This window comes from Scyliorhinus canicula, chromosome 20, assembly GCF_902713615.1.
Source record: "Scyliorhinus canicula chromosome 20, sScyCan1.1, whole genome shotgun sequence".
NCBI lineage: Eukaryota > Metazoa > Chordata > Chondrichthyes > Carcharhiniformes > Scyliorhinidae > Scyliorhinus > Scyliorhinus canicula.
The window spans coordinates 97580382-97601354 of NC_052165.1; the positions used below are offsets into that span (position 1 = coordinate 97580382).

General features: G+C 64.8%; 1 protein-coding gene across 1 annotated transcript in view; it reads right to left on the minus strand.

The window, feature by feature from the left end:
• The window catches only part of LOC119954829 (integrin alpha-X-like), a 52356-nt gene that overhangs the window by 22508 nt on the left and 8875 nt on the right, over positions 1-20973 (minus strand). The window contains exon 4 of the mRNA XM_038780372.1: positions 19894-19964. Coding sequence (XP_038636300.1) covers positions 19894-19964 — 71 coding nt within the window. The remainder of the gene's footprint in view (positions 1-19893; positions 19965-20973) is intronic.

The window sequence follows — 20973 nt, forward strand, 5'->3', positions numbered from 1 at the left end:
GAGAGAGCTTTACTCTGTATCTAACCCCGTGCTGGTCCTGTCCTGGGAGTGTTTGATGGGGACAGTGTAGAGGGAGCTTTACTCTGTATCTAACCCCGTGCTGTACCTGTCCTGGGAGTGTTTGATGGGGACAGTGTAGAGGGAGCTTTACTCTGTATCTAACCCCGTGCTGTACCTGTCCTGGGAGTGTTTGATGGGGACAGTGTAGAGGGGGCTTTACTCTGTATCTAATCCCACAGGTGTGCCGTGGGAACTGTGCAGTGAAAGTCTGTCCTCGACCCCAGATCTGTTGTGAAGCCGTTACTTTATAAAGTTAGTGGAAAGCCGGTTAATATTTAAGAGACTCCGCTTATTAAACACTCAGGAATCTCAGTGTTGCAACGTTTCCTGAATGAACTCTTTGTTTTGACAGGTTGCGAGTCATTTTCACGCGATTTCTATGAACCTATGACAGGCTTTGAACCCTGATGAAATAGCTGACTTGATCCCCATAAACCTAGCCCACTGATTGGACGGTGAGCGCTGGGATACCCTCATGTCCCCGGTCCGATTGGTCGATGAGATTTCCCAGCAGGCAAACTCACGCAGGGAAATGAGTTGGCGGGAAATCTCTCCGCCGAACAGTTGGCCTGGGTTACTGGGTCAGCGAGGCCGGAATGCGATCGGGTGGCCTTGGTTACTGGGTCAGCGAGGCCGGAATGCGATCGTGTGGCCTGGGTTACTGGGTCAAGCGAGGCGGAAATGCGATCGGCTGGCCTGGGTTACTGGGTCAGCGAGGCCGGAATGCGATCGGGTGGCCTGGGTTACTGGTCAGCGAGGCCGGAAATGCGATCGGTGGCCTGGGTTACTGGGTCAGCGAGGCCGGAATGCGATCGTGTGGCCTGGGTTACTGGTGGCAGCGAGGCCGGAATGCGATCGGAGTGGCCTGGGTTACTGGTCAGCGAGGCCGGAATGCGATCGGTGGCCTGGGTTACTGGGTCAGCGAGGCCGGAATGCGATCGGCGTGGCCTGGGTTACTGGGTCAGCGAGGCCGGAATGCGATCGGTGGCCTGGGTTACTGGGTCAGCGAGGCCGGAATGCGATCGGAGTGGCCTGGGTTACTGGGTCAGCGAGGGCCGGAATGCGATCGGGTGGCCTGGGTTACTGGGTCAGCGAGGCCGGAATGCGATCGGGTGGCCTGGGTTACTGGGTCAGCGAGGCCGGAATGCGATCGGGTGGCCTGGGTTACTGGGTCAGCGAGGCCGGAATGCGATCGGGTGGCCTGGGTTACTGGGTCAGCGAGGCCGGAATGCGATCGGGTGGCCTGGTTACTGGGTCAGCGAGGCCGGAATGCGATCGGGTGGGCCTGGGTTACTGGGTCAGCGAGGCCGGAATGCGATCGGGTGGCCTGGGTTACTGGGTCAGCGAGGCCGGAATGCGATCGGGTGGCCTGGGTTACTGGGTCAGCGAGGCCGGATGCGATCGGGTGGCCTGGGTTACTGGTCGAGCGAGGCCGGAATGCGATCGGGTGGCCTGGGTTACTGGGTCAGCGAGGCCGGAATGCGATCGGGTGGCCTGGGTTACTGGGTCAGCGAGGCCGGAATGCGATCGGGTGGCCTGGGTTACTGGGTCAGCGAGGCCGGAATGCGATCGGGTGGCCTGGGTTACTGGGTCAGCGAGGCCGGAATGCGATCGGGTGGCCTGGGTTACTGGGTCAGCGAGGCGGAATGCGATCGGGTGGCCTGGGTTACTGGGTCAGCGAGGCCGGAATGCGATCGGGTGGCCTGGGTTACTGGGTCAGCGAGGCCGGAATGCGATCGGGTGGCCTGGGTTACTGGGTCAGCGAGGCCGGAATGCGATCGGGTGGCCTGGGTTACTGGGTCAGCGAGGCCGGAATGCGATCGGGTGGCCTGGGTACTGGGTCAGCGAGGCCGGAATGCGATCGGCTGGCCTGGGTTACTGGGTCAGCGAGGCCGGAATGCGATCGGGTGGCCTGGGTTACTGGGTCAGCGAGGCCGGAATGCGATCGGGTGGCCTGGGTTACTGGGTCAGCGAGGCCGGAATGCGATCGGGTGGCCTGGGTTACTGGGTCAGCGAGGCCGGAATGCGATCGGCTGGCCTGGGTTACTGGGTCAGCGAGGCCGGAATGCGATCGGGTGGCCTGGGTTACTGGGTCAGCGAGGCCGGAATGCGATCGGGTGGCCTGGGTTACTGGGTCAGCGAGGCCGGAATGCGATCGGGTGGCCTGGGTTACTGGGTCAGCGAGGCCGGAATGCGATCGGGCTGGCCTGGGTTACTGGGTCAGCGAGGCCGGAATGCGATCGGCTGGCCTGGGTTACTGGGTCAGCGAGGCCGGAATGCGATCGGGTGGCCTGGGTTACTGGGTCAGCGAGGCCGGAATGCGATCGGGTGGCCTGGGTTACTGGGTCAGCGAGGCCGGAATGCGATCGGGTGGCCTGGGTTACTGGGTCAGCGAGGCCGGAATGCGATCGGGTGGCCTGGGTTACTGGGTCAGCGAGGCCGGAATGCGATCGGGTGGCCTGGGTTACTGGGTCAGCGAGGCCGGAATGCGATCGGGTGGCCTGGGTTACTGGGTCAGCGAGGCCGGAATGCGATCGGGTGGCCTGGGTTACTGGGTCAGCGAGGCCGGAATGCGATCGGGTGGCCTGGGTTACTGGGTCAGCGAGGCCGGAATGCGATCGGGTGGCCTGGGTTACTGGGTCAGCGAGGCCGGAATGCGATCGGGTGGCCTGGGTTACTGGGTCAGCGAGGCCGGAATGCGATCGGGTGGCCTGGGTTACTGGGTCAGCGAGGCCGGAATGCGATCGGCTGGCCTGGGTTACTGGGTCAGCGAGGCCGGAATGCGATCGGGTGGCCTGGGTTACTGGGTCAGCGAGGCCGGAATGCGATCGGGTGGCCTGGGTTACTGGGTCAGCGAGGCCGGAATGCGATCGGGTGGCCTGGGTTACTGGGTCAGCGAGGCCGGAATGCGATCGGGTGGCCTGGGTTACTGGGTCAGCGAGGCCGGAATGCGATCGGGTGGCCTGGGTTACTGGGTCAGCGAGGCCGGAATGCGATCGGGTGGCCTGGGTTACTGGGTCAGCGAGGCCGGAATGCGATCGGGTGGCCTGGGTTACTGGGTCAGCGAGGCCGGAATGCGATCGGGTGGCCTGGGTTACTGGGTCAGCGAGGCCGGAATGCGATCGGGTGGCCTGGGTTACTGGGTCAGCGAGGCCGGAATGCGATCGGGTGGCCTGGGTTACTGGGTCAGCGAGGCCGGAATGCGATCGGGTGGCCTGGGTTACTGGGTCAGCGAGGCCGGAATGCGATCGGGTGGCCTGGGTTACTGGGTCAGCGAGGCCGGAATGCGATCGGGTGGCCTGGGTTACTGGGTCAGCGAGGCCGGAATGCGATCGGGTGGCCTGGGTTACTGGGTCAGCGAGGCCGGAATGCGATCGGGTGGCCTGGGTTACTGGGTCAGCGAGGCCGGAATGCGATCGGGTGGCCTGGGTTACTGGGTCAGCGATGGCCGGAATGCGATCGGGTGGCCTGGGTTACTGGGTCAGCGAGGCCGGAATGCGATCGGGTGGCCTGGGTTACTGGGTCAGCGAGGCCGGAATGCGATCGGGTGGCCTGGGTTACTGGGTCAGCGAGGCCGGAATGCGATCGGGTGGCCTGGGTTACTGGGTCAGCGAGGCCGGAATGCGATCGGGTGGCCTGGGTTACTGGGTCAGCGAGGCCGGAATGCGATCGGGTGGCCTGGGTTACTGGGTCAGCGAGGCCGGAATGCGATCGGGTGGCCTGGGTTACTGGGTCAGCGAGGCCGGAATGCGATCGGGTGGCCTGGGTTACTGGGTCAGCGAGGCCGGAATGCGATCGGGTGGCCTGGGTTTCTGGGTCAGCGAGGCCGGAAGGCGATCGGTGGCCTGAGTTACTGGGTCAGCGAGGCCGGAATGCGATCGGCTGGCCTGGGTTACTGGGTCAGCGAGGCCGGAATGCGATCGGGTGGCCTGGGTTACTGGGTCAGCGAGGCCGGAATGCGATCGGGTGGCCTGGGTTACTGGGTCAGCGAGGCCGGAATGCGATCGGGTGGCCTGGGTTACTGGGTCAGCGAGGCCGGAATGCGATCGGGTGGCCTGGGTTACTGGGTCAGCGAGGCCGGAATGCGATCGGGTGGCCTGGGTTACTGGGTCAGCGAGGCCGGAATGCGATCGGGTGGCCTGGGTTACTGGGTCAGCGAGGCGGGGAATGCGATCGGGTGGCCTGGGTTACTGGGTCAGCGAGGCCGGAATGCGATCGGGTGGCCTGGGTTACTGGGTCAGCGAGGCCGGAATGCGATCGGGTGGCCTGGGTTACTGGGTCAGCGAGGCCGGAATGCGATCGGGTGGCCTGGGTTACTGGGTCAGCGAGGCCGGAATGCGATCGGGTGGCCTGGGTTACTGGGTCAGCGAGGCCGGAATGCGATCGGGTGGCCTGGGTTACTGGGTCAGCGAGGCCGGAATGCGATCGGGTGGCCTGGGTTACTGGGTCAGCGAGGCCGGAATGCGATCGGGTGGCCTGGGTTACTGGGTCAGCGAGGCCGGAATGCGATCGGCTGGCCTGGGTTACTGGGTCAGCGAGGCCGGAATGCGATCGGGTGGCCTGGGTTACTGGGTCAGCGAGGCCGGAATGCGATCGGGTGGCCTGGGTTACTGGGTCAGCGAGGCCGGAATGCGATCGGGTGGCCTGGGTTACTGGGTCAGCGAGGCCGGAATGCGATCGGGTGGCCTGGGTTACTGGGTCAGCGAGGCCGGAATGCGATCGGGTGGCCTGGGTTACTGGGTCAGCGAGGCCGGAATGCGATCGGGCTGGCCTGGGTTACTGGGTCAGCGAGGCCGGAATGCGATCGGGTGGCCTGGGTTACTGGGTCAGCGAGGCCGGAATGCGATCGGGTGGCCTGGGTTACTGGGTCAGCGAGGCCGGAATGCGATCGGCTGGCCTGGGTTACTGGGTCAGCGAGGCCGGAATGCGATCGGGTGGCCTGGGTTACTGGGTCAGCGAGGCCGGAATGCGATCGGGTGGCCTGGGTTACTGGGTCAGCGAGGCCGGAATGCGATCGGGTGGCCTGGGTTACTGGGTCAGCGAGGCCGGAATGCGATCGGGTGGCCTGGGTTACTGGGTCAGCGAGGCCGGAATGCGATCGGGTGGCCTGGGTTACTGGGTCAGCGAGGCCGGAATGCGATCGGGTGGCCTGGGTTACTGGGTCAGCGAGGCCGGAATGCGATCGGGTGGCCTGGGTTACTGGGTCAGCGAGGCCGGAATGCGATCGGGTGGCCTGGGTTACTGGGTCAGCGAGGCCGGAATGCGATCGGGTGGCCTGGGTTACTGGGTCAGCGAGGCCGGAATGCGATCGGGTGGCCTGGGTTACTGGGTCAGCGAGGCCGGAATGCGATCGGGTGGCCTGGGTTACTGGGTCAGCGAGGCCGGAATGCGATCGGGCTGGCCTGGGTTACTGGGTCAGCGAGGCCGGAATGCGATCGGGTGGCCTGGGTTACTGGGTCAGCGAGGCCGGAATGCGATCGGGTGGCCTGGGTTACTGGGTCAGCGAGGCCGGAATGCGATCGGGTGGCCTGGGTTACTGGGTCAGCGAGGCCGGAATGCGATCGGGTGGCCTGGGTTACTGGGTCAGCGAGGCCGGAATGCGATCGGGTGGCCTGGGTTACTGGGTCAGCGAGGCCGGAATGCGATCGGGTGGCCTGGGTTACTGGGTCAGCGAGGCCGGAATGCGATCGGGTGGCCTGGGTTACTGGGTCAGCGAGGCCGGAATGCGATCGGGTGGCCTGGGTTACTGGGTCAGCGAGGCCGGAATGCGATCGGGTGGCCTGGGTTACTGGGTCAGCGAGGCCGGAATGCGATCGGGTGGCCTGGGTTACTGGGTCAGCGAGGCCGGAATGCGATCGGGTGGCCTGGGTTACTGGGTCAGCGAGGCCGGAATGCGATCGGGTGGCCTGGGTTACTGGGTCAGCGAGGCCGGAATGCGATCGGCTGGCCTGGGTTACTGGGTCAGCGAGGCCGGAATGCGATCGGGTGGCCTGGGTTACTGGGTCAGCGAGGCCGGAATGCGATCGGGTGGCCTGGGTTACTGGGTCAGCGAGGCCGGAATGCGATCGGGTGGCCTGGGTTACTGGGTCAGCGAGGCCGGAATGCGATCGGGTGGCCTGGGTTACTGGGTCAGCGAGGCCGGAATGCGATCGGGTGGCCTGGGTTACTGGGTCAGCGAGGCCGGAATGCGATCGGGTGGCCTGGGTTACTGGGTCAGCGAGGCCGGAATGCGATCGGGTGGCCTGGGTTACTGGGTCAGCGAGGCCGGAATGCGATCGGGTGGCCTGGGTTACTGGGTCAGCGAGGCCGGAATGCGATCGGGTGGCCTGGGTTACTGGGTCAGCGAGGCCGGAATGCGATCGGGTGGCCTGGGTTACTGGGTCAGCGAGGCCGGAATGCGATCGGGTGGCCTGGGTTACTGGGTCAGCGAGGCCGGAATGCGATCGGGTGGCCTGGGTTACTGGGTCAGCGAGGCCGGAATGCGATCGGGTGGCCTGGGTTACTGGGTCAGCGAGGCCGGAATGCGATCGGGTGGCCTGGGTTACTGGGTCAGCGAGGCCGGAATGCGATCGGGTGGCCTGGGTTACTGGGTCAGCGAGGCCGGAATGCGATCGGGTGGCCTGGGTTACTGGGTCAGCGAGGCCGGAATGCGATCGGGTGGCCTGGGTTACTGGGTCAGCGAGGCCGGAATGCGATCGGGTGGCCTGGGTTACTGGGTCAGCGAGGCCGGAATGCGATCGGGTGGCCTGGGTTACTGGGTCAGCGAGGCCGGAATGCGATCGGGGTGGCCTGGGTTACTGGGTCAGCGAGGCCGGAATGCGATCGGCTGGCCTGGGTTACTGGGTCAGCGAGGCCGGAATGCGATCGGGTGGCCTGGGTTACTGGGTCAGCGAGGCCGGAATGCGATCGGGTGGCCTGGGTTACTGGGTCAGCGAGGCCGGAATGCGATCGGGTGGCCTGGGTTACTGGGTCAGCGAGGCCGGAATGCGATCGGGTGGCCTGGGTTACTGGGTCAGCGAGGCCGGAATGCGATCGGGTGGCCTGGGTTACTGGGTCAGCGAGGCCGGAATGCGATCGGGTGGCCTGGGTTACTGGGTCAGCGAGGCCGGAATGCGATCGGGTGGCCTGGGTTACTGGGTCAGCGAGGCCGGAATGCGATCGGGCTGGCCTGGGTTACTGGGTCAGCGAGGCCGGAATGCGATCGGGTGGCCTGGGTTACTGGGTCAGCGAGGCCGGAATGCGATCGGGTGGCCTGGGTTACTGGGTCAGCGAGGCCGGAATGCGATCGGGTGGCCTGGGTTACTGGGTCAGCGAGGCCGGAATGCGATCGGGTGGGCTGGGTTACTGGGTCAGCGAGGCCGGAATGCGATCGGGTGGGCTGGGTTACTGGGTCAGCGAGGCCGGAATGCGATCGGTGCCCTGGGTTACTGGGTCAGCGAGGCCGGAATGCGATCGGGTGGCCTGGGTTACTGGGTCAGCGAGGCCGGAATGCGATCGGGTGGCCTGGGTTACTGGGTCAGCGAGGCCGGAATGCGATCGGGTGGCCTGGGTTACTGGGTCAGCGAGGCCGGAATGCGATCGGGTGGCCTGGGTTACTGGGTCAGCGAGGCCGGAATGCGATCGGGTGGCCTGGGTTACTGGGTCAGCGAGGCCGGAATGCGATCGGGTGGCCTGGGTTACTGGGTCAGCGAGGCCGGAATGCGATCGGGTGGCCTGGGTTACTGGGTCAGCGAGGCCGGAATGCGATCGGGTGGCCTGGGTTACTGGGTCAGCGAGGCCGGAATGCGATCGGGTGGCCTGGGTTACTGGGTCAGCGAGGCCGGAATGCGATCGGGTGGCCTGGGTTACTGGGTCAGCGAGGCCGGAATGCGATCGGGTGGCCTGGGTTACTGGGTCAGCGAGGCCGGAATGCGATCGGGTGGCCTGGGTTACTGGGTCAGCGAGGCCGGAATGCGATCGGGTGGCCTGGGTTACTGGGTCAGCGAGGCCGGAATGCGATCGGGTGGCCTGGGTTACTGGGTCAGCGAGGCCGGAATGCGATCGGGTGGCCTGGGTTACTGGGTCAGCGAGGCCGGAATGCGATCGGGTGGCCTGGGTTACTGGGTCAGCGAGGCCGGAATGCGATCGGCTGGCCGGGGTTACGGGTCAGCGAGGCCGGAATGCGATCGGGTGGCCTGGGTTACTGGGTCAGCGAGGCCGGAATGCGATCGGGTGGCCTGGGTTACTGGGTCAGCGAGGCCGGAATGCGATCGGCTGGCCTGGGTTACTGGGTCAGCGAGGCCGGAATGCGATCGGGTGGCCTGGGTTACTGGGTCAGCGTGGCCGGAATGCGATCGGGTGGCCTGGGTTACTGGGTCAGCGAGGCCGGAATGCGATCGGGTGGCCTGGGTTACTGGGTCAGCGAGGCCGGAATGCGATCGGGTGGCCTGGGTTACTGGGTCAGGGAGGCCGGAATGCGATCGGGTGGCCTGGGTTACTGGGTCAGCGAGGCCGGAATGCGATCGGGTGGCCTGGGTTACTGGGTCAGCGAGGCCGGAATGCGATCGGGCTGGGCTGGGTTACTGGGTCAGCGAGGCCGGAATGCGATCGGGTGGCCTGGGTTACTGGGTCAGCGAGGCCGGAATGCGATCGGGTGGCCTGGGTTACTGGGTCAGCGAGGCCGGAATGCGATCGGGTGGCCTGGGTTACTGGGTCAGCGAGGCCGGAATGCGAACGGGTGGCCTGGGTTACTGGGTCAGCGAGGCCGGAATGCGATCGGCTGGCCTGGGTTACTGGGTCAGCGAGGCCGGAATGCGATCGGGTGGCCTGGGTTACTGGGTCAGCGAGGCCGGAATGCGATCGGCTGGCCTGGGTTACTGGGTCAGCGAGGCCGGAATGCGATCGGGTGGCCTGGGTTACTGGGTCAGCGAGGCCGGAATGCGATCGGGTGGCCTGGGTTACTGGGTCAGCGAGGCCGGAATGCGATCGGGTGGCCTGGGTTACTGGGTCAGCGAGGCCGGAATGCGATCGGGTGGCCTGGGTTACTGGGTCAGCGAGGCCGGAATGCGATCGGGTGGCCTGGGTTACTGGGTCAGCGAGGCCGGAATGCGGTCGGGTGGCCTGGGTTACTGGGTCAGCGAGGCCGGAATGCGATCGGGTGGCCTGGGTTACTGGGTCAGCGAGGCCGGAATGCGATCGGCAGGCCTGGGTTACTGGGTCAGCGAGGCCGGAATGCGATCGGCTGGCCTGGGTTACTGGGTCAGCGAGGCCGGAATGCGATCGGGTGGCCTGGGTTACTGGGTCAGCGAGGCCGGAATGCGATCGGGTGGCCTGGGTTACTGGGTCAGCGAGGCCGGAATGCGATCGGGTGGCCTGGGTTACTGGGTCAGCGAGGCCGGAATGCGATCGGGTGGCCTGGGTTACTGGGTCAGCGAGGCCGGAATGCGATCGGGTGGCCTGGGTTACTGGGTCAGCGAGGCCGGAATGCGATCGGGTGGCCTGGGTTACTGGGTCAGCGAGGCCGGAATGCGATCGGGTGGCCTGGGTTACTGGGTCAGCGAGGCCGGAATGCGATCGGGTGGCCTGTGTTACTGGGTCAGCGAGGCCGGAATGCGATCGGGTGGCCTGGGTTACTGGGTCAGCGAGGCCGGAATGCGATCGGGTGGCCTGGGTTACTGGGTCAGCGAGGCCGGAATGCGATCGGGCAGGCCTGGGTTACTGGGTCAGCGAGGCCGGAATGCGGTCGGGTGGCCTGGGTTACTGGGTCAGCGAGGCCGGAATGCGATCGGGTGGCCTGGGTTACTGGGTCAGCGAGGCCGGAATGCGATCGGGTGGCCTGGGTTACTGGGTCAGCGAGGCCGGAATGCGATCGGGTGGCCTGGGTTACTGGGTCAGCGAGGCCGGAATGCGATCGGGTGGCCTGTGTTACTGGGTCAGCGAGGCCGGAATGCGATCGGGTGGCCTGGGTTACTGGGTCAGCGAGGCCGGAATGCGATCGGGTGGCCTGGGTTACTGGGTCAGCGAGGCCGGAATGCGATCGGGTGGCCTGGGCTACTGGGTCAGCGAGGCCGGAATGCGATCGGCTGGCCTGGGTTACTGGGTCAGCGAGGCCGGAATGCGATCGGCTGGCCTGGGTTACTGGGTCAGCGAGGCCGGAATGCGATCGGCTGGCCTGGGTTACTCGGTCAGCGAGGCCGGAATGCGATCGGGTGGCCTGGGTTACTGGGTCAGCGAGGCCGGAATGCGATCGGGTGGCCTGGGTTACTGGGTCAGCGAGGCCGGAATGCGATCGGGTGGCCTGGGTTACTGGGTCAGCGAGGCCGGAATGCGATCGGGTGGCCTGGGTTACTGGGTCAGCGAGGCCGGAATGCGATCGGGTGGCCTGGGTTACTGGGTCAGCGAGGCCGGAATGCGATCGGGTGGCCTGGGTTACTGGGTCAGCGAGGCCGGAATGCGATCGGGCTGGCCTGGGTTACTGGGTCAGCGAGGCCGGAATGCGATCGGGTGGCCTGGGTTACTGGGTCAGCGTGGCCGGAATGCGATCGGGTGGCCTGGGTTACTGGGTCAGCGAGGCCGGAATGCGATCGGGTGGCCTGGGTTACTGGGTCAGCGAGGCCGGAATGCGATCGGCTGGCCTGGGTTACTGGGTCAGCGAGGCCGGAATGCGATCGGGTGGCCTGGGTTACTGGGTCAGCGAGGCCGGAATGCGATCGGGTGGCCTGGGTTACTGGGTCAGCGAGGCCGGAATGCGATCGGGATGCCTGGGGTACTGGGTCAGCGAGGCCGGAATGCGATCGGGTGGCCTGGGTTACTGGGTCAGCGAGGCCGGAATGCGATCGGGTGGCCTGGGTTACTGGGTCAGCGAGGCCGGAATGCGATCGGGTGGCCTGGGTTACTGGGTCAGCGAGGCCGGAATGCGATCGGCTGGCCTGGGTTACTGGGTCAGCGAGGCCGGAATGCGATCGGGTGGCCTGGGTTACTGGGTCAGCGAGGCCGGAATGCGATCGGGTGGCCTGGGTTACTGGGTCAGCGAGGCCGGAATGCGATCGGGTGGCCTGGGTTACTGGGTCAGCGAGGCCGGAATGCGATCGGGTGGCCTGGGTTACTGGGTCAGCGAGGCCGGAATGCGATCGGGTGGCCTGGGTTACTGGGTCAGCGAGTCCGGAATGCGATCGGGTGGCCTGGGTTACTGGGTCAGCGAGTCCGGAATGCGATCGGGTGGCCTGGGTTACTGGGTCAGCGAGGCCGGAATGCGATCGGGAGGCCTGGGTTACTGGGTCAGCGAGGCCGGAATGCGATCGGGTGGCCTGGGTCACTGGGTCAGCGAGGCCGGAATGCGATCGGGTGGCCTGGGTTACTGGGTCAGCGAGGCCGGAATGCGATCGGCTGGCCTGGGTTACTGGGTCAGCGAGGCCGGAATGCGATCGGGTGGCCTGGGTTACTGGGTCAGCGAGGCCGGAATGCGATCGGGTGGCCTGGGTTACTGGGTCAGCGAGGCCGGAATGCGATCGGCAGGCCTGGGTTACTGGGTCAGCGAGGCCGGAATGCGATCGGGTGGCCTGGGTTACTGGGTCAGCGAGGCCGGAATGCGATCGGGTGGCCTGGGTTACTGGGTCAGCGAGGCCGGAATGCGATCGGGTGGCCTGGGTTACTGGGTCAGCGAGGCCGGAATGCGATCGGCTGGCCTGGGTTACTGGGTCAGCGAGGCCGGAATGCGATCGGGTGGCCTGGGTTACTGGGTCAGCGAGGCCGGAATGCGATCGGGTGGCCTGGGTTACTGGGTCAGCGAGGCCGGAATGCGATCGGGTGGCCTGGGTTACTGGGTCAGCGAGGCCGGAATGCGATCGGCTGGCCTGGGTTACTGGGTCAGCGAGGCCGGAATGCGATCGGGTGGCCTGGGTTACTGGGTCAGCGAGGCCGGAATGCGATCGGGTGGCCTGGGTTACTGGGTCAGCGAGGCCGGAATGCGATCGGATGCCTGGGGTACTGGGTCAGCGAGGCCGGAATGCGATCGGCTGGCCTGGGTTACTGGGTCAGCGAGGCCGGAATGCGATCGGGTGGCCTGGGTTACTGGGTCAGCGAGGCCGGAATGCGATCGGGTGGCCTGGGTTACTGGGTCAGCGAGGCCGGAATGCGATCGGCTGGCCTGGGTTACTGGGTCAGCGAGGCCGGAATGCGATCGGGTGGCCTGGGTTACTGGGTCAGCGAGGCCGGAATGCGATCGGGTGGCCTGGGTTACTGGGTCAGCGAGGCCGGAATGCGATCGGGTGGCCTGGGTTACTGGGTCAGCGAGGCCGGAATGCGATCGGGTGGCCTGGGTTACTGGGTCAGCGAGGCCGGAATGCGATCGGGTGGCCTGGGTTACTGGGTCAGCGAGGCCGGAATGCGATCGGGTGGCCTGGGTTACTGGGTCAGCGAGTCCGGAATGCGATCGGGTGGCCTGGGTTACTGGGTCAGCGAGGCCGGAATGCGATCGGGATGGCCTGGGTTACTGGGTCAGCGAGGCCGGAATGCGATCGGGTGGCCTGGGTCTCTGGGTCAGCGAGGCCGGAATGCGATCGGGTGGCCTGGGTTACTGGGTCAGCGAGGCCGGAATGCGATCGGCTGGCCTGGGTTACTGGGTCAGCGAGGCCGGAATGCGATCGGGTGGCCTGGGTTACTGGGTCAGCGAGGCCGGAATGCGATCGGGTGGCCTGGGTTACTGGGTCAGCGAGGCCGGAATGCGATCGGGTGGCCTGGGTTACTGGGTCAGCGAGGCCGGAATGCGATCGGCTGGCCTGGGTTACTGGGTCAGCGAGGCCGGAATGCGATCGGCTGGCCTGGGTTACTGGGTCAGCGAGGCCGGAATGCGATCGGGTGGCCTGGGTTACTGGGTCAGCGAGGCCGGAATGCGATCGGGTGGCCTGGGTTACTGGGTCAGCGAGGCCGGAATGCGATCGGGTGGCCTGGGTTACTGGGTCAGCGAGGCCGGAATGCGATCAGGTGGCCTGGGTTACTGGGTCAGCGAGGCCGGAATGCGATCGGGTGGCCTGGGTTACTGGGTCAGCGAGGCCGGAATGCGATCGGGTGGCCTGGGTTACTGGGTCAGCGAGGCCGGAATGCGATCGGGTGGCCTGGGTTACTGGGTCAGCGAGGCCGGAATGCGATCGGGTGGCCTGGGTTACTGGGTCAGCGAGGCCGGAATGCGATCGGGTGGCCTGGGTTACTGGGTCAGCGAGGCCGGAATGCGATCGGGTGGCCTGGGTTACTGGGTCAGCGAGGTCGGAATGCGATCGGCTGGCCTGGGTTACTGGGTCAGGGAGGCCGGAATGCGATCGGGTGGCCTGGGTTACTGGGTCAGCGAGGCCGGAATGCGATCGGGTGGCCTGGGTTACTGGGTCAGCGAGGCCGGAATGCGATCGGGTGGCCTGGGTTACTGGGTCAGCGAGGCCGGAATGCGATCGGGTGGCCTGGGTTACTGGGTCAGCGAGGCCGGAATGCGATCGGGTGGCCTGGGTTACTGGGTCAGCGAGGCCGGAATGCGATCGGGTGGCCTGGGTTACTGGGTCAGCGAGGCCGGAATGCGATCGGGTGGCCTGGGTTACTGGGTCAGCGAGGCCGGAATGCGATCGGGTGGCCTGGGTTACTGGGTCAGCGAGGCCGGAATGCGATCGGGTGGCCTGGGTTACTGGGTCAGCGAGGCCGGAATGCGATCGGGTGGCCTGGGTTACTGGGTCAGCGAGGCCGGAATGCGATCGGCTGGCCTGGGTTACTGGGTCAGCGAGGCCGGAATGCGATCGGGTGGCCTGGGTTACTGGGTCAGCGAGGCCGGAATGCGATCGGGTGGCCTGGGTTACTGGGTCAGCGAGGCCGGAATGCGATCGGGTGGCCTGGGTTACTGGGTCAGCGAGGACGGAATGCGATCGGGTGGCCTGGGTTACTGGGTCAGCGAGGCCGGAATGCGATCGGGTGGCCTGGGTTACTGGGTCAGCGAGGTCGGAATGCGATCGGGTGGCCTGGGTTACTGGGTCAGCGAGGCCGGAATGCGATCGGGTGGCCTGGGTTACTGGGTCAGGGAGGCCGGAATGCGATCGGGTGGCCTGGGTTACTGGGTCAGCGAGGCCGGAATGCGATCGGGTGGCCTGGGTTACTGGGTCAGCGAGGCCGGAATGCGATCGGGTGGCCTGGGTTACTGGGTCAGCGAGGCCGGAATGCGATCGGGTGGCCTGGGTTACTGGGTCAGCGAGGCCGGAATGCGATCGGGTGGCCTGGGTTACTGGGTCAGCGAGGCCGGAATGCGATCGGGTGGCCTGGGTTACTGGGTCAGCGAGGCCGGAATGCGATCGGGTGGCCTGGGTTACTGGGTCAGCGAGGCCGGAATGCGATCGGGTGGCCTGGGTTACTGGGTCAGCGAGGCCGGAATGCGATCGGGAGGCCTGGGTTACTGGGTCAGCGAGGCCGGAATGCGATCGGGTGGCCTGGGTTACTGGGTCAGCGAGGCCGGAATGCGATCGGGTGGCCTGGGTTACTGGGTCAGCGAGGCCGGAATGCGATCGGGTGGCCTGGGTTACTGGGTCAGCGAGGCCGGAATGCGATCGGGTGGCCTGGGTTACTGGGTCAGCGAGGCCGGAATGCGATCGGGTGGCCTGGGTTACTGGGTCAGCGAGGCCGGAATGCGATCGGGTGGCCTGGGTTACTGGGTCAGCGAGGCCGGAATGCGATCGGGTGGCCTGGGTTACTGGGTCAGCGAGGCCGGAATGCGATCGGGTGGCCTGGGTTACTGGGTCAGCGAGGCCGGAATGCGATCGGGTGGCCTGGGTTACTGGGTCAGCGAGGCCGGAATGCGATCGGGTGGCCTGGGTTACTGGGTCAGCGAGGCCGGAATGCGATCGGGTGGCCTGGGTTACTGGGTCAGCGAGGCCGGAATGCGATCGGCTGGCCTGGGTTACTGGGTCAGCGAGGCCGGAATGCGATCGGGTGGCCTGGGTTACTGGGTCAGCGAGGCCGGAATGCGATCGGGTGGCCTGGGTTACTGGGTCAGCGAGGCCGGAATGCGATCGGGTGGCCTGGGTTACTGGGTCAGCGAGGCCGGAATGCGATCGGGTGGCCTGGGTTACTGGGTCAGCGAGGCCGGAATGCGATCGGGTGGCCTGGGTTACTGGGTCAGCGAGGCCGGAATGCGATCGGGTGGCCTGGGTTACTGGGTCAGCGAGGCCGGAATGCGATCGGGTGGCCTGGGTTACTGGGTCAGCGAGGCCGGAATCCGATCGGGTGGCCTGGGTTACTGGGTCAGCGAGGCCGGAATGCGATCGGGTGGCCTGGGTTACTGGGTCAGCGAGGCCGGAATGCGATCGGGTGGCCTGGGTTACTGGGTCAGCGAGGCCGGAATGCGATCGGGTGGCCTGGGTTACTGGGTCAGCGAGGCCGGAATGCGATCGGGTGGCCTGGGTTACTGGGTCAGCGAGGCCGGAATGCGATCGGGTGGCCTGGGTTACTGGGTCAGCGAGGCCGGAATGCGATCGGGTGGCCTGGGTTACTGGGTCAGCGAGGCCGGAATGCGATCGGGTGGCCTGGGTTACTGGGTCAGCGAGGCCGGAATGCGATCGGGTGGCCTGGGTTACTGGGTCAGCGAGGCCGGAATGCGATCGGGTGGCCTGGGTTACTGGGTCAGCGAGGCCGGAATGCGATCGGGTGGCCTGGGTTACTGGGTCAGCGAGGCCGGAATGCGATCGGCTGGCCTGGGTTACTCGGTCAGCGAGGCCGGAATGCGATCGGGTGGCCTGGGTTACTGGGTCAGCGAGGCCGGAATGCGATCGGGTGGCCTGGGTTACTGGGTCAGCGAGGCCGGAATGCGATCGGGTGGCCTGGGTTACTGGGTCAGCGAGGCCGGAATGCGATCGGGTGGCCTGGGTTACTGGGTCAGCGAGGCCGGAATGCGATCGGGTGGCCTGGGTTACTGGGTCAGCGAGGCCGGAATGCGATCGGGTGGCCTGGGTTACTGGGTCAGCGAGGCCGGAATGCGGTCGGGTGGCCTGGGTTACTGGGTCAGCGAGGCCGGAATGCGATCGGGTGGCCTGGGTTACTGGGTCAGCGAGGCCGGAATGCGATCGGGTGGCCTGGGTTACTGGGTCAGCGAGGCCGGAATGAGATCGGGTGGCCTGGGTTACTGGGTCAGCGAGGCCGGAATGCGATCGGGTGGCCTGGGTTACTGGGTCAGCGAGGCCGGAATGCGATCGGGTGGCCTGGGTCACTGGGTCAGCGAGGCCGGAATGCGATCGGGTGGCCTGGGTTACTGGGTCAGTGAGGCCGGAATGCGATCGGGTGGCCTGGGTTACTGGGTCAGCGAGGCCGGAATGCGATCGGGTGGCCTGGGTTACTGGGTCAGCGAGGCCGGAATGCGATCGGCTGGCCTGGGTTACTGGGTCAGCGAGGCCGGAATGCGATCGGGTGGCCTGGGTTACTGGGTCAGCGAGGCCGGAATGCGATCGGGTGGCCTGGGTTACTGGGTCAGCGAGGCCGGAATGCGATCGGGTGGCCTGGGTTACTGGGTCAGCGAGGCCGGAATGCGATCGGGTGGCCTGGGTTACTCGGTCAGCGAGGCCGGAATGCGATCGGGTGGCCTGGGTTACTGGGTCAGCGAGGCCGGAATGCGATCGGGTGGCCTGGGTTACTGGGTCAGCGAGGCCGGAATGCGATCGGGTGGCCTGGGTTACTGGGTCAGCGAGGCCGGAATGCGATCGGGTGGCCTGGGTTACTGGGTCAGCGAGGCCGGAATGCGATCGGCTGGCCTGGGTTACTGGGTCAGCGAGGCCGGAATGCGATCGGGTGGCCTGGGTTACTGGGTCAGCGAGGCCGGAATGCGATCGGCAGGCCTGGGTTACTGGGTCAGCGAGGCCGGAATGCGATCGGGTGGCCTGGGTTACTGGGTCAGCGAGGCCGGAATGCGATCGGGTGGCCTGGGTTACTGGGTCAGCGAGGTCGGAATGCGATCGGGTGGCCTGGGTTACTGGGTCAGCGAGGCCGGAATGCGATCGGGTGGCCTGGGTTACTGGGTCAGGGAGGCCGGAATGCGATCGGGTGGCCTGGGTTACTGGGTCAGCGAGGCCGGAATGCGATCGGGTGGCCTGGGTTACTGGGTCAGCGAGGCCGGAATGCAATCGGGTGGCCTGGGTTACTGGGTCAGCGAGGCCGGAATGCGATCGGGTGGCCTGGGTTACTGGGTCAGCGAGGCCGGAATGCGATCGGGTGGCCTGGGTTACTGGGTCAGCGAGGCCGGAATGCGATCGGGTGGCCTGGGTTACTGGGTCAGCGAGGCCGGAATGCGATCGGGTGGCCTGGGTTACTGGGTCAGCGAGGCCGGAATGCGATCGGGTGGCCTGGGTTACTGGGTCAGCGAGGCCGGAATGCGATCGGGTGGCCTGGGTTACTGGGTCAGCGAGGCCGGAATGCGATCGGGTGGCCTGGGTTACTGGGTCAGCGAGGCCGGAATGCGATCGGGTGGCCTGGGTTACTGGGTCAGCGAGGCCGGAATGCGATCGGGTGGCCTGGGTTACTGGGTCAGCGAGGCCGGAATGCGATCGGGTGGCCTGGGTTACTCGGTCAGCGAGGCCGGAATGCGATCGGGTGGCCTGGGTTACTCGGTCAGCGAGGCCGGAATGCGATCGGCTGGCCTGGGTTACTGGGTCAGCGAGGCCGGAATGCGATCGGGTGGCCTGGGTTACTGGGTCAGCGAGGCCGGAATGCGATCGGGTGGCCTGGGTTACTGGGTCAGCGAGGCCGGAATGCGATCGGGTGGCCTGGGTTACTGGGTCAGCGAGGCCGGAATGCGATCGGGTGGCCTGGGTTACTGGGTCAGCGAGGCCGGAATGCGATCGGCTGGCCTGGGTTACTGGGTCAGCGAGGCCGGAATGCGATCGGGTGGCCTGGGTTACTGGGTCAGCGAGGCCGGAATGCGATCGGGTGGCCTGGGTTACTGGGTCAGCGAGGCCGGAATGCGATCGGGTGGCCTGGGTTACTGGGTCAGCGAGGCCGGAATGCGATCGGGTGGCCTGGGTTACTGGGTCAGCGAGGCCGGAATGCGATCGGGTGGCCTGCGTTACTGGGTCAGCGAGGCCGGAATGCGATCGGGTGGCCTGGGTTACTGGGTCAGCGAGGCCGGAATGCGATCGGGTGGCCTGGGTTACTGGGTCAGCGAGGCCGGAATGCGATCGGGTAGCCTGGGTTACTGGGTCAGCGAGGCCGGAATGCGATCGGGTGGCCTGGGTTACTGGGTCAGCGAGGCCGGAATGCAATCGGGTGGGGAATTTGTTTTGACGTCAAAATCGTGGCGGGCACCAAAAATCCACCAAACGCAATTCTCCATCACCCTGACAGCGGCGTCATTGTGTCGCACTGCGCACGTGCAGTAATCCCCCCTGAAGGAGGGGGTTTCTGGTGTTCCTGACATGCCCCACACCTTCTCACCACCCGCTCCATGTCGATTCCTCGACACATGGGGTAACTTCACACCAACTATTTTGTCTTTGAACACTCCGTATGTCCAGTAAACCGGCTCGTGTAGGATCAATTCCTGGCCTGACTGCGACTCCGCACAGGAGGAGGCCGTCAGCAACGCTCAGTTCCCGCTGTTTCAGAACGCACGGCTGCCCGAGGTGGGGGGTGGGGCAGGTGGAGGGGCCCGTGGGGCGAAGGGGCAGCAATATGGTACCAATGTGGGTCTCTGGATCCAGTACAAATCTGTGCAGCTGTTACTGGCTGAGTGACAGAGTATCTATAAAGTTGCTATGATTCAGCCCCATTGGTGGAGACGGCAGTGGGGGGGGGGGGGGGGGGGGGGAGACAGTTGAGGGTGTTGGCATGGGCTGTCTTCTGGATCTCTGGATGATGCTGGTGTGTGTTTGTACCCTGTCAGCAATAGAGCCCAGTACAGAAACCAGGCCAAGGCTATAGAGGGATCCACTTGTCCTCCTTAAAGAGACCCAGTAGTGGCTTCTGGCCTGTGATAATGATGTGGCTGCCACGAACATAATGGTGGCGGTTTTTACGGTGTATATCATAGCCATGCCTTATGTTTTGATCTGGACCCAGCTGAGCTCTGCATCTGCCAGGACGGCATGGTTAGCACTGCTGCCTCCCAGCGCCAGGCACCCAGGTTCTATTCCGGCCTCGGGTGACTGTCCATGTGGAGTTTGCACTTTCTCCCCGCGTGGGGTTCCTCCGGGTGCTCCGGTTTCCTCCCACCTTCCAAAGACGTGCAGGTTGGCCGTGATCAATGCCCCCTTCGGTGGGGCCATGGGAACAGGGTGGGGGAGTGGGTGGGGGTGCGCTTTCTGACCCGATGGGCCGAATGGCCTCATTCTGCGCTGTAGGAATTCTGTGGTTCTGGAAGCCCATGTGATGGGGCGTCCCGTGCCATTGTCCTGTCGATGGGGGTCACGCTTGAGAACGAGCGGCTGGGATGGATCATAGATGGCCGACAGCTGGGAGGATGACAGCCTTCACTCCTCTGAATACCTCCCCTTGTGGAGCCTCCCGGACCCGGGCCTGGTTCTTTTCCAACAAGCCTTGAAGAGGTGCCAGCTGGCTGGCCAAGTTCGGAATAGAAATTCACCTAATAACTGACGAGTCCCGGGAATGACCTGAATTCCGAGGTGCTTTGTGGAGTCAGGGCCCAGAGATGGCTGGACATTCTCCTCCACAGGGTGTAGGAGGATCTCTTCAATCATCCTTTGAAAAATTGCAGAGGTGGAAGAGACCATGGAGGGGAGATGAGTGTATTCGAACCACCCTCTGTGGGTATTTATAATCACAAGCTTCTGCAATGTGATGGCCAATTCTAACTGCACAGTGCTTGATGTGGGCAGTGTAAATACTTACAAGAATCTTTGGTTCACCGTTAGAGACACCCGTTGCCAGTGAGAGGCCCATATTCTTCGCTCCAGCTGGGACTGGAATTGAAAACAATGAGGTCGGTAAAGTTGCTCTTCCTTAATTGAAGACTTGCTGAATAACTATTAATTCCACATTTGTTGCTGTGCAACGCTCCCTGACCCTCCGACAGTGCGGCACTCCCTCAGTACTGACCCTCTGACAGTGCGGCACTCACTCTGTACTGACCCTCTGACAGTGCAGAGCTCCCTCAGTACTGACCCTCTGACAGTGCGGCTCTCCCTCAGTACTGACCCTCTGTCAGTGTGGCACTCCCTCAGTACTGACACTCTGACAGTGCGGCACTCCCTCAGTACTGACCCTCTGTCAGTGCGGCACTCCCTCAGTACTGACCTTCTGACAGTGCGGCGCTCCCTCAGTACTGACCCTCTGACAGTGCGGCGCTCCCTCAGTACTGACCCTCTGACAGTGCGGCACTCCCTCAGTACTGACCCTCTGACAGTGCGGCGCTCCCTCAGTACTGACCCTCTGACAGTGCGGCGCTCCCTCAGTACTGACCCTCTGACAGTGCGGCGCTCCCTCAGCACTGACCCTCTGACAGTGCAGAGCTCCCTCAGTACTGACCCTCTGACAGTGCGGTGCTCCCTCAGTACTGACCCTCTGACAGTGCGGCGCTCCCTCAGTACTGACCCTCTGACAGTGCGGCGCTCCCTCAGTACTGACCCTCTGACAGTGCGGCGCTCCCTCAGTACTGACCCTCTGACAGTGCAGCGCTCCCTCAGTACTGACCCTCTGACAGTGCGGCGCTCCCTCAGTACTGACCCTCTGACAGTGCGGCGCTCCCTCAGTACTGACCCTCTGACAGTGCGGCACTCCCTCAGTACTGACCCTCTGACAGTGCAGCACTCCCTCAGTACTGACCCTCTGACAGTGCAGCACTCCCTCAGTACTGACCCTCTGACAGTGCAGCACTCCCTCAGTACTGACCCTCTGACAGTGCAGCACTCCCTCAGTACTGACCCTCTGACAGTGCAGCACTCCCTCAGTACTGACCCTCTGACAGTGCAG